Genomic DNA, 11840 nt, shown 5'->3' with positions numbered 1-11840 from the left:
AGAAGCTGGGAGCATCGCTACAGAGGTAGAAGCTGGGAGCATTGCTGCGGAGGGAGAAGCTGGGAGCATCGCTGCAGAGGGAGAAGCTGGGAGCATTGCTGCAGAGGGAGAAGCTGGGTCCACAGTGATCAGAGATGGCCGACCTCCGGAACTGTCCTCAACTGACCCAAAACAGCAAATCTTTGTACCACAACGTCAGCAGGTGGGCTCCCCAGGGGAGAGGTGGCTCTCTCCCGCTGAGGACCACGCCCAGAGTGGACCCAGCTGTGAGCCATGAGCAGACAACACTCCTAACAGCTGGGGAATGACACTGGGTCCCAGAGCAGCACCAGAGTGGCACTGAGGTGCCCCGGGCAGCCTGCCCCTTGCACCAACTGGATTCGCTCTGCTCTTCAAGGCAATTCTAGATCGTGTTTTCTTCTAGGAATTCAGAGTCTGAGTCAATTTCATAAACTGTGTTGGAAGGGCGTCCTCCTTCCTGTTCTCTGAAGTGTGTCAAACGAGTTGTTTCTTAAGTATTTGTTGAGATTAATGGTGGAAGCCATCTATTTGTAATTTCTTTGAGGAAATGTTTCTAAGTTCAATTTCTTTAAGGTTATAGAGCTACTCAGACCCTGCATGTTTCCTGTCGGTTTTGGCAAGTGGCTTTTCATTTCTCCAAGACTTCTGGCATCAGTGACCTTGGGGGCGGCCTCCTGTCTTTGTCTGGCAGACTTTGATCAATTCTATTAATTTTTCGAAGAACCAACTGTTGAATTTGTTGGTCCTTTTCCACTTAATTCCCATCTTGTTTGTTACTCCTGCCCGTTGACGATCTCAGAGTTTATCTCGTCATTCTTCGTCCAGCTGCTTAGGACACGCTCGTCCTCAGGCTGCGTTTTCTTCTTCATTGGTCGCCCCACCACATCCCTGCGGGATCCCTCAAGAACCAGAACAAAGGCGAACAACTGAAGACAGAAAGGCCGAGAACGTCCTAGAACTGAGTGGAGACACAAAGCCCCCAGCTCAGGAAGGATGATGAGTTTGGGAGGACACCCATGGAGGGTGCACGTGCTGGCACGGAGGGGCAGAGGGTCCGGGGACCCACCCGGCCAGGACACCCGCTCGGGACGACGGAGGCCGAAGCCGATGGAAGGGCATGGGTGCACTCGGAAGACAGCTCCCAGCCCAGAATCCTGTCCAGCCAAACACCTAGTCGAGTGTGGGCAAAACCAAGGCATTTCCCCAGAAGCCCCCCTCAAACGGGTGCTTGTCCTTCATGTTTCCCCCCAAACAACTGTGCGGGAAAGACCACTGAAGGGTGAGCTCCAGGAGGCACAGCGGTGGCTCTGGCCGGGGGTGGGGGTGGGGGAACGGGGGCGGGGGGACACCGGCTCGGGGAAGCCCCGTCCCTGCCCCCAGGGTCCCGTCTAGCCAGAGACTGAGGAGTGAGCCCAGGCCTCGCAGGTGCACCTTGGACCGTGGGCCAGCGCGGGATGGGGGTGCGGGGCCTGAGGGTGCCGACGAGCCTTCCAGGGGAACCTGTGAAAACCGCCGGCTGTGACGAGGATGACCCCATTTACCCCGAGCTACTGTGAGGAAAGGACCACTCTGCTTGGCGCCTTTCTGCGAGCTATGGAACCAGAGGTCCCTGCAGCCTTCCGGATCTTCCGGAACTCTCATCTGCCGAGGCCCTGACATCGGCTCTTGTCCCAGGCCCCAGACTGGCCCGAGGCAGGTGCACTCGGGAGACGGGGGGCCGTGTCCCGGCAAACGCCATCGCTTGCACCTGCACCCACACCCCCTGCTGCGCCACAGCAGCAGCTTCCGAGCCCGACCCCCGCAAGGACCACGGCCCCCCGGGGCTCCCCAGGGCCACCCCCTTCAGCCAGAGCCCCCACGAGGCGAAGCCACTCACACAGACGCTAGGCCTGCCGGTTCTTTCTGGGATTTTTATTTCTTTAAAATAATTCATACAAATGGTTACAGTCACAAACATGATTTTAACCAAAATATTGCTAGCCTACCACATCAGCAGGACGGCACCTGAGCAGGCCGGGACGCTGCGCCCTCACATCCCCAGGACAGATGCCGACGGCCGCCGCGCGCGGAGGGCCAGGTGCACTGTTCTCTCACAGCCACTCTGCGGTGCCGCCTTCGTTTGGAACAAGGGGATTCATGCCAAAATCAGGAAAAACAGCCTTTGTTTTGTTTTTCTAAATTATTCTAAAAATAAGACAAGCAGGTAGAAAAAACAATGCACTGTGTGGCGTAGAAAGAAAAACGGGAAGGATTCGTTGTCCTGAGAAGTTTGCCAACTGCCTCGTTTCGGGGCGTGTTCCAACACACACGGGACACAGTCTGAGACCGACCTGCCGAATGCTCCCTCAGGGTTCTCTGTTGACAGCTAAGCAAACAAATCCTCTGAAATGTTCTAAAGACTGTACACAGACAAGAACATTCATGATAGAATTAACTACTAACTTCTGCTTAACGAGGACGCAAAGGACACAGGACAGCGGCTGGCCCCGGGACAGGGCAACTACAGCTGAGGCGGGGGAGGCCGGCGCCACCTGGCCCCCGCCAGCGCCTGGACAGTCTCTGGAGCGCTGTGGCCACCCGCAGGCCGCCTCTGCACACGCCCGTCCGGGGGCGCCGCCCTGCCCGCGCCGAGGCTGTCGAGCTCCGCCCGGGCTACAACTGGTCACTCGCGTGGTCTCTATCTGCCTCGGGCTTGACGGTTTGGCCGGGAGAAGGGGCGTGGGGCGGGTGGGACACGGGGGGCAGGCCGTGGGACAGGGACATGGCGCTGGGGACAATGCCTTCGACGGCAGTCGGGATGCCGCTGGGGGCCACGCCCACCACGCCCGGCGGGTACCTGCTGGGAGGAGGGACGGCGTGTGAGGCTGGCGGGGTCCCTCCCGGGGCCACAGCGCGGGCCCAGGACGGCTGGGGGCTGCTCCCAAAGGCCCTGCCTGGCGGGACCCCGCCCTGGCCCCAACTCCTCCCTCACTCCCCTTCACCCTCAGGTCTGGTGTGTCGGGCTCTCATCCCCAGACCTTCTGGTCCACTGGGGCCCACAGGAGCGTGCACGTCCAGGCCTAGGAGCCCCCCGCCCCCGGGACCCTGCCAGCAGTCACCACGGACGTGCTCGGTGTTCCCGAGCCCACCGCTACCCGCTCACCTGTAGGCGGCCCCGTTGAGCTCAGGGTGCACGACAGCTGGGTCCATGCTGGCCCAGTGGGTGGCGGCGGTCAGGTGGTCCTTGTTGACGCAGTTTTTCAGGCTGTCGGGGATGCGGCCTGGCAGATGCAGCGAGGAGAGGAAGAGCCGTGTCACACGGCTGTGTCCAGGAGCGTGGCAGCTCGGCGGTGGCGGGCACGGGCTGCAGGGTCCCCCACAGCTGGGCCTCCCTCCCTCTCGCTCTCCTCCCCTTGTCTGGACGCAGTCACCTCGCAGCTCAGAGATCCCCCCGGGCCCGGGCAGTGCCCTCAGCCCCCCAGCGGCCCCACGTCTGCAGGGCCTAGGGATTTCGGGGAGCAGCAGACAAGCTCAGCCCAGGTATAAAAACATAGCCAGACTTTTTAAACGAGGGGTGAGGAGGGTACACGTGCTGAATTCCCACGGAGGGACCATGGGTGGGCGTCCTAAGCGTGACACACAAGGGGGCCCGAGGGCTGCGTGGGGAGCACCACCGTGGAAGCCGGTTGCTGACCTCCACACTCGGGGGGATGGCACGGTGTGGCCCCCGCCAGCACAGCAGCCCAGAAGTGCAGGCCTCAGAAGGAGGCTCGGGTCCTGCCGGCCACCCTCACCTGTGATGGCTCTCCGGATTTCCCGGGCTGCCTCCTCCCGCATCTCGATGGACGCCTGCTCGCTGTACCAGGCCGCGTGGGGGGTGCAGATCAGGTTGGGTGCATCCTTCAGGGGGCCCTGGCTGAAGCTGCAGAAGGCACGAAGCAGGTCAGGGTAGGGTGGAGGGTGCCTGGCCCTGCCTGGAACCACACTCTAGCCGGTGTCAGACCAGGGGACCCTAGCGGGGTAAAATCTGCCACAGACTCCCGACAGCAGCAGGGAGGAATCCCAGCTAGAGGTACACGCCCCAGCCCGCCCTGCAGGTGAGGGCGTGAGGCCCCGCAGCAACAGGCTCCTAGACAACAGGGCAGACGCACGGTCAGGGGCCAGCTACTGCCCCAGACGGGCTTCTCAGGCGTGGGATCTCTACAGACAGCCCACACGGGGGTCAGTGGCCTCCTTCACCTGGGTGCCCCCAGGCACTCCGCATGAAGCGCAGGTCTGAGCCCCCCCACCCCGCCCATGGAGACCTAGCTGGGCCCTGGGGGCAGGCCCGCCTGCAGCAGGACCTCAGGCTGCACACGCAGCCCAAGGATGGAGCCTGGAGACTGCCAGTGGGCATCAGCCCCGGCCCCATGCCTGACCGGGGTCAGTGTGGGGCACGAGCTGGGGCGAGGGCTCAGTCTGAGAGAGGTGGCATCCAGGAATCACCCAGGGCGCTGCCAGGAGGCACCTGAAGGGCTCGGACTCGTGCACGTCCAGGGCGGCGCCCCGAATCCGCCCCTCCTTCAGAGCCTGGGCCAGGGCCTTCTCGTCCACCAGGCCGCCCCGCGCCGTGTTCACCAGGAAGGCGCCTTGTCGCATCTGGGAGGACACAAAAACAGCACCAAGAGTGAATCAACACAGGGCCCTCTTCGCTTGCCCCCCAGCCCCAGGGGACGGGCCCAGCAGGGACGTGGAGCAGATAGGGGCCGGCAGGGGGACGAGGGCTCGGGGTCTGTGCGGACCCTGCTTCACTCTGAGGACCTCTGGCTGGAGCAAACGCACCGACTCACAGCCGACCTCCTCCCGCTCCCGGTGGTGAGGTGCGGGCTGGGTCGTGGGGTCTCCTGGCCCGGCCCCCAGGATACTTGGGGTGCCTGGAAAGGATCTGGCGTGTCTAGGACACGGCCTGGCCCAGGAGTGATGGGCACAGGCCCGAGATGGGGTCTTCAGTGCAGTGGCCCGGCCAGAGAGCCCGGCGTCCGAAGCTGGGTGGCAGCTTCATTTCCTTTTGCTAAAAACCCTTAGAGCTGCCCGGAAGGCACTCCCCTCCAGGCTTCATGGTAAGGGGGGCTCCCCGTGCGCTGAGGTGACAGGTCCCTTGGGACCAGCTAAGCCTGTCCCGCCGCGGGGCTCACGCAGCCCGCTCTCAGCTCAGCTCCTCGGTCGGCTCTCCTGTTCACACCTGGTTTTTGGGGATGGAACCCCAGGGCCATGCCTGTGCCCACCCCATCCCCCAGCCCACACCCACCCACGGCAGACAGAGAGGAGCCCCGGGTGCCTGGCCTCGTCCTTCACGGGAGGCGGAGAGCATCAAGCACACGCCAGCCCACAGACCTGTGCGCACACGCACGTCCCCACACCCGGGTGTGAGCACCCAGGGCAGCGCCCCATAGCGACCGTGGGACACTCCCGGCCACGGTCAGCGCTCATCCTGGCACAGGCAGACGCGCGGCGAAGCCCAAGACCTCGGGCGCGGTGTGCCGTAGCTGTGGGGACGCTGGGGCCCTCCGCACAACTCAGGACACAGCCCGTCTGCAGCTGGCTCCCCAGCACTTGAGCCCATGGGGCGGGAAGAGGCCCCGGCCCCCCAGGCCATGAGCCCGCGCCCACCTGCTTGACGGTGAAGTCGTTGATGAGGTGGTGGTTGTGCTCGTTGAGGCCGCAGTGCAGGGTGACGCAGTCGCTGTGGAAGAGCAGGTCCTGCAGGGTGCTCACCCGCTGCAGGCCCAGCGCCCGCTCGGTGCCGTCCGCCAGGTACGGGTCATAGAAGAGCACGTTGAAACCGAAGGCCTTGGCCCGGAGCGCCACCGCCTGCCCCACACGACCTGGCAGGGCGGGACACGGTGTCACCACGGCCACGGATCGAGGGGCCCCCACACGGCCCGCAGCCCCGTGTGCCCGGGGCTGACACGGAGGGGAGCGAAGCCCCGTCCGCCCCGGGACCCCTGCCGGCCGTGCGCAGACAGGGGATTCAGGGAGGAGGGCGGGGGGCTGGAGGTGCTCCCCAGGGAGTGCACGGGGTGGGAGCTGCAGCATCTGAGGAGTGGCCCTGCACCCTGGAGGGAAGGTGCAGGGCCGAGGTGCTCACAGCCCTGTACCCCAGGAGGTAAGTGCCGACCTGGACACCGTGGGGCCACGGTGGTACCCCAGGAGGTAAGTCCTGGGCAGCTGGGCGCTGGGGAGGGGTGGCCAAAGTCCCCACATTTCAGGGGGCCCCACCCCTCCTGGAGCCCCGGGGCTTGCTCTGAGCAAGAGAACGCTAACAAAGAAAGCAAGCAAGGGATGGAAACATCCCACGCACCCTGAGGCCGCCATGGGGTCCGTGTGCACCTGCCTGCTGGAGGGCATCAGCCAGGGGAGCAGGGTCCCCAAGGCCCCAGGCAACCACTGTGCCCGTGAGTGACCCCAGGTGAGGCCAGAGCAGAGCCATCCTGCCATTTCTACCCAAAATACAAACCCACAGCATTGTGAGGTCAAGTAACTGGTTGTCTCCCAACACTCCGTCACAGAGTGTCCGCGACCTGGTAGACGGTACCTGACACGTACCCAGACCAGGAGCACTGTGTAAACAATCACAAGAGGGTGCCCGGGTGGTGCACCCGACTGCGCGTCGGACTCTTGATTGTGGCTCAAGGCATGATCTCAGGGTGGTGAGATCAAGCCCCACACCGGGCTGCACGCTCAGAGTCTGTCTGAGATTCTCTCTCTCCCTCTGCCCCTCCCCTGCTTGTGCACTCTCTAAATAAATAGAATCTTTAAAACAAACAACAAGCAAACAAACAGTTCCTGGAGGGGCCGGGCTGAGGGGCTGCTCTGGTCGCCTCTGCCATGTCACCTGGCTCTGGTTAAGACGCAGACTCAGCCCACACAGCCCCACCAGGTCAGAGTTGCATTTGAACCGGGCCTGTTGAGTCTCTCGACAACACTGCTTCAGGAGGTCAGGTGGCCCCCAAATCCCCCAGCCAGGCAAACCCAGCTGCCCACTCCCCACCCGTCCTCCCCACCCAGGCCCCGAGGTGCAGGGCGCCCATGGGGGCCAGCGCTGGCGTCCGTGTGCCCATCTGCAGCAAGACCGTGAGCTGTACTGGACGAGAGGCCTGCGTCCCATGGACGCCCTGACGTCTTACACTAAAGGCAGGCGGGTCCCTGTCAGGTCTCTCCCACGCTGCACAGAGCGCACCGCTGGGGAGCCACTGGGGCAGGGGCGGGCACGGGGGCCTACCCAGAGCAAGTTCGGGAAGCAGCAGGACGAGGGGGCCGGCAGTGAGCTACGGCCCCGTCTGTCCCGGGCCTCCCAGGTGGAGGGAGCCGAGTTCAGACACAGAGATGGGCCACAAACAAGGCAGAGAAGAGGGATGTCACCGACCCAGGACAGCAGCCCGCACAGCGGGTGAACCAGCTCCCGCCCCCCAGAGCAGGGCTAAGAGCCACCGGGCCCTCACCAGAAGGCCACGTCTACTCAGCCATGGGTGGGGCGTGGGGGGCAGGGTGAGCGTGTCTGGGCATGGTGAGCATGCGTCAACGTGCCGGTGGCGTGCATGAGCATGCACAGCTGTACGCAGAGGCACGGGACTCACGTCTGCCCGTGTGTGACCCGCACCCAGTGTTCCTGGGGCAGAAGGAGTCAGCCCCAGGCGGGCCCTGGGTGGGGGGAGCCGTCCGGCAGCACAGCCGAGCCCTGGCTCGAGGCCTGCGGAGCCCGCAGAGAGGGAGCACGGAGCTTAACTCACCCAGTCCTATGATGCCCAAGGTCTCCCCGCGGATCCTGGCGGCTCCGGAAGCCACCTCCCGGATCTGCTCGACACTCTGGACCCGCGTGCCCTCCCGCAGCGCCTGGTGCAGCCACGTGGTCCTGCGATACAGGTTGAGGATGTGGCACATGGTGGAGTCGGCGGTCTCCTCGACAGACGCCGCCGGCACGTTGCAAACAGCGATGCCTGGGAAACACAAGACACACGGAGCTGGTCACCAAAGCCAGTCCTGGTGCTCCCCCACGGCGGGCCAGACCCTGACACGACGCAGGTGACCCACCCCAGCCGTGGGGAGAGACCGCCTGTAGGTCCAGCAAGTAGACAGGACAGAGCGGAGACCGCCTGTTGAGTCTCAGACGCTCAGAGTCTGTCTGAGATTCTCTCTGTCCCTCTGCCCCTCTGCAAATGCCAGCACCTGGGTCTGCCCTGCCTGGACCTCGGGCCACCTGACCTTCCAGGAAGGGGTCACGGGCAGGCCAGCATCCGGAGCCACTCACAGCCACTCACACCCGCACAGGCCCCACCCCTCCTGCCTTCCTTGGCTCCCAAGCCAACTGAGACCTGGCTTTGGACAGAGAGGCCCCCTGCCCTCCCAGTTCCCACGGCCCCAACAGCCCCTTAGCAGCCGTGGAAAGTGAGCTGGTTCAGGCCTCTCCTCTACACTGAGCTTCGGTGGCCAGTCCTGTGCATGCACGGGCCGGGTACCACTGGGCCTCATGGCCCAGAGGTGGACCCAGCCCCTCCGCATCGCTACATGCCTCTCCCGAGCCTGACCCCTTCCACCCTCGTTCTGCCCTGCCCTGCTATCTTCTCGCTCTGCCTGCAGACTGGTCACCTCCTCGCTGAGGGGAGGCACCTGCTGGCCAGACGGGGCTCTGATGCTCCTGGAGCTACTCCAAATGCCAGGACGATGCCCCACACACCCACAGGGCTCTAGGAGAGGGCCCAGGGTGGATCCTGTTCTTCCTTCCAGAAAAAACTCAGCCCGCCAGGAAATGCGAGAGCAGGCGGGAAGCAGGAGGACCGGGCTACACCGTCCCCTAAATCTGGGGACAAAACTGCTGGCGGAGAGGGCAAACCAGGTCCTGGGGCTTCTGAGTCCCCACCTGAGCCCCCGCCTGTCCCCACAGGACATGGCCCTGACTGTCCCTGGTGGAGGAACAGAGCCCCAGCCTGTGACATCACAAAACAGGGCACACTCGTGCACCGGGACAAAGGCCCCCAGGGACCCCCAGGGCAGAAAGCACACAGGCCACGGTCCCCCACTGCTGCCTTACTGGGGATGCCGCCTAGGGACGGGTGACAGTAGGGCCAGAGGGCTCTGCCACGTGAGCTGGTGGTGGGCAGGAGGATCCACACAGAAGCAGAGTAAACTGAGTCTGCGGGAGACACAAATGCCGGGCTGTCCCGGGTCCTGTTCCTTCAGCTGCAACCTGGGCAAAAGGACGGGCCAGACCAGGCACCGGGGGCACAACCTGAAGCTGTGGGCCTCATGGGGCACACACTCGCCTCACCAGGCCACGGCTGGTGCAGACACACAGACCGTGGAGATCAGAATGCACCTGCCCCATGCAAGGCTCTCTGAGGGAGCCGCGTTGACCAGGGAACTGGCGTGGGGCCCCGCACCCCGAAAGCCGGCTCACAAGTCACTTCCAACCAAACAAGGAGGTGTGAGAGAATTCTCGGTGTAAAAGCAAAACCAGCCTACGAGGCCAAGGAAAGAAGACACAGTTGCAGAGCGAAGAACTGCAAGCACCCTACCTAAGTCCCCGGCCGACTTGATGTCGATGTTGTCAAAACCGCTGCCGATCCTGACGATGATGCGCAGAGCTTTGAACTTCTCCAGGTCCTCCCTGGTCAGCGTGATGGTGTGATACATCAGCGCCCCCACCGCCTCGTTCAGCACCTGCCGGGACCGAGGGTGGCCACCCCGTCAGAGGCTGGCCGCGGGGCCCTGAGCCTGGCTGCTGCCGGCCGCCTGCCACCCCAAACCAGCCCAGACACCCCAACCCCGGGGCGGGGGGAGGGCTGCTAATGCTCCCCCTCCAGCCTGACTGCAGGCTGGGACGGTCCCGAGAGGCCCGCAGTTCCCTCGGGTCTCCGTCCCCGTGTGCACCGCACTGCGGCCTCCCCTGGGCAGGAGCCCCTTCTGTGACATTGGGGGTGACTGCGGGTGACCCTGCTGGCTCTGGGCTCCGACTCCCCAGCAGCCTAGGGATCCCGCCCCCCGAGAGAACGCACTCTGTGTGTGTGTGCGGGAGCTGGGCTCACCTTCCGTGTGGGCACCAGACAGTAAAACAGGATGCTGAGGAGGACGCGGAGCCCCGCAAGGGCCACACTGACACACTGCCACGGGGGGAGAGCGACAAATAGTCCCGGCACAAACGCACACGGGGCCCCGTGACGGCGACCCGCCGCCTGGAAAGGGCCGGCCTCCGGGTCACTGGCCTCTGCGCACTGCCCACTGCGCCCTCCCCACGTGCTCCCCTGCGGCTCCCACATGCAGGCGTGGTCTCCACGACAGCCCTGGACACCTGCCCTGACGGTGTCCACGTGTCTCTGTGTGGCCTGGGTCGCCTCGCGTGAAGCCCCATGAGCAGGTCGGTGTCCTGTCTCCCCAGGGTTTAGATGACATGTGCTGAGCTGCAACTCGTTTGCAAAACCGCCCAATGGGAAGGACCCTCCCCTTAGTTGGGGCTCCACCCGCGACAGGGCCCCGCCCCACAAGACCCCCAGCTGTAGCTCTCCGCGGGTGGGGACAAGCCCTGAAGAGGAAGGCACAGGCGGAGCCCACGCAGACCACGCTCACGCCCCACGCCGGGCCAGGAGCGTGCAGACCACGCCCCCCGCCTAGCCAGGCAGGTGCAGATCTCGCCCATGCCCCACGCAGGGCGAGACCACACCCCACGCCCCACGCCGGGCCAGGCGCGTGCAGACCACGCCCCACGCCGGGCCAGGCGCGTGCAGGCTACGCCCCACACCCCACGCCGGGCCGGGCAGGCGCAGAGCACGCCCCACGCAGGGCCAGGCGCGTGCAGACCACGCCCCACGGAGGGTCAGGTCCGTGCAGACCACGCGCCACGCTGGGCCAGGCATTGCTCCCAGCGTGCACAGCACCCCGCCTTAGCGTCTCCCAAACAGACGAGGCCCCCAGGTATGCCCCACAGCCAGGCTGGGGTGGGGGGGGGGAGAAACACCTGGCTCTGCAAGGGGGCGCGCCTGGCTCCTAGAGGGCTTGTCTCAGGTCCAGGAGGGCGGCAGGCCCGTGCCCCAGGGCCGCGAGCGCTCCCTAAAGGGCTGTCGTGATCCGCAGAGGACACGCTCTGACAACAGCCAGACATTGGCCGAGGGCCTGCAGTGTCCAATTTCCCGCCCAAGGGCAGGGGCCCAGTATGTAACCCATGACCTGTCATAGTTCAGGGACGGGCTTTATTCTTCCCTAGCAGGATACAACAGTGGGCCTTGCAATCAAGGGCACATCACATTCAGTGAAATGCTCTGGCCACTGCGTCTGCCCCCCCCCCCCCCCCCCGAGCCTCCTGCGCTGGGTCTCATGGATGGCGAGGGAGGCTGCTGATGGGCTGTGCGCAGGTTGCTGGCCCACAGGCACCATGTGTGAGTGACACATTGACTGTGCCCCCACCAGCCTGGACGTTGGGCTGATGCAGTGAGTGGCCTCGAGCAGGTGTCTCGTGTGGGGTGCAGGGCCTACAGTGAGGCTGCTCACTGCCCTCTCATCCCGTTCTCTACAAGAGCTGAGCCTCTGACAGATGGCAACCCAAAATACAGACAGTTGGCTCTGAGGCTGGCATGACTTCCCTTCCCCTTCCGATGGCCAACCTGGCCGGGAGCACATGCCCTTCAGGGACCACACAGAATAAGCCGAGGGAGAGACGGATGAATAGCAGGGCAGAGGGCATCTGGGTCCCTGGTCCTGGAAGCAGTGGCGGGCCTGGACGTTAAGCGAATGGCCAGGTGCTATTGGCCCCTACTCTGGTTCCCCCACTGAAGATCCCAGGAACCTCGGCTCCTGTTCCCGCACTTCTCACG

At 64.3% G+C, this 11840-nt stretch overlaps 1 protein-coding gene across 4 annotated transcripts in view; it reads right to left on the bottom strand.

Annotated features, from left to right (window-relative positions):
* Positions 1-1911: 1911 nt before the first annotated feature.
* CTBP1 (C-terminal binding protein 1) overlaps positions 1912-11840 on the bottom strand; it is a 21629-nt gene continuing 11700 nt past the window's right edge. For 3 of the 4 annotated variants that reach the window (XM_035005491.1, XM_035005490.1, XM_035005493.1), the window contains 7 exons: positions 9552-9696; positions 7770-7976; positions 5650-5864; positions 4508-4638; positions 3795-3922; positions 3164-3281; positions 1912-2860 (listed from right to left, as the gene is read on the bottom strand). In XM_035005491.1, coding sequence (XP_034861382.1) covers positions 2674-2860; positions 3164-3281; positions 3795-3922; positions 4508-4638; positions 5650-5864; positions 7770-7976; positions 9552-9696 — 1131 coding nt within the window. In that variant the 3' untranslated portion in view covers positions 1912-2673. The remainder of the gene's footprint in view (positions 2861-3163; positions 3282-3794; positions 3923-4507; positions 4639-5649; positions 5865-7769; positions 7977-9551; positions 9697-11840) is intronic. The other variant, XM_035005492.1, reaches the window with a different exon arrangement.

Source organism: Mirounga leonina, unplaced genomic scaffold (assembly GCF_011800145.1).
Source record: "Mirounga leonina isolate KUSES-001 unplaced genomic scaffold, KU_Mleo_1.0 Mir_129, whole genome shotgun sequence".
NCBI classification, from domain to species: Eukaryota; Metazoa; Chordata; class Mammalia; order Carnivora; family Phocidae; genus Mirounga; species Mirounga leonina.
This window is presented reverse-complemented; position numbering and strand designations above follow the sequence as displayed.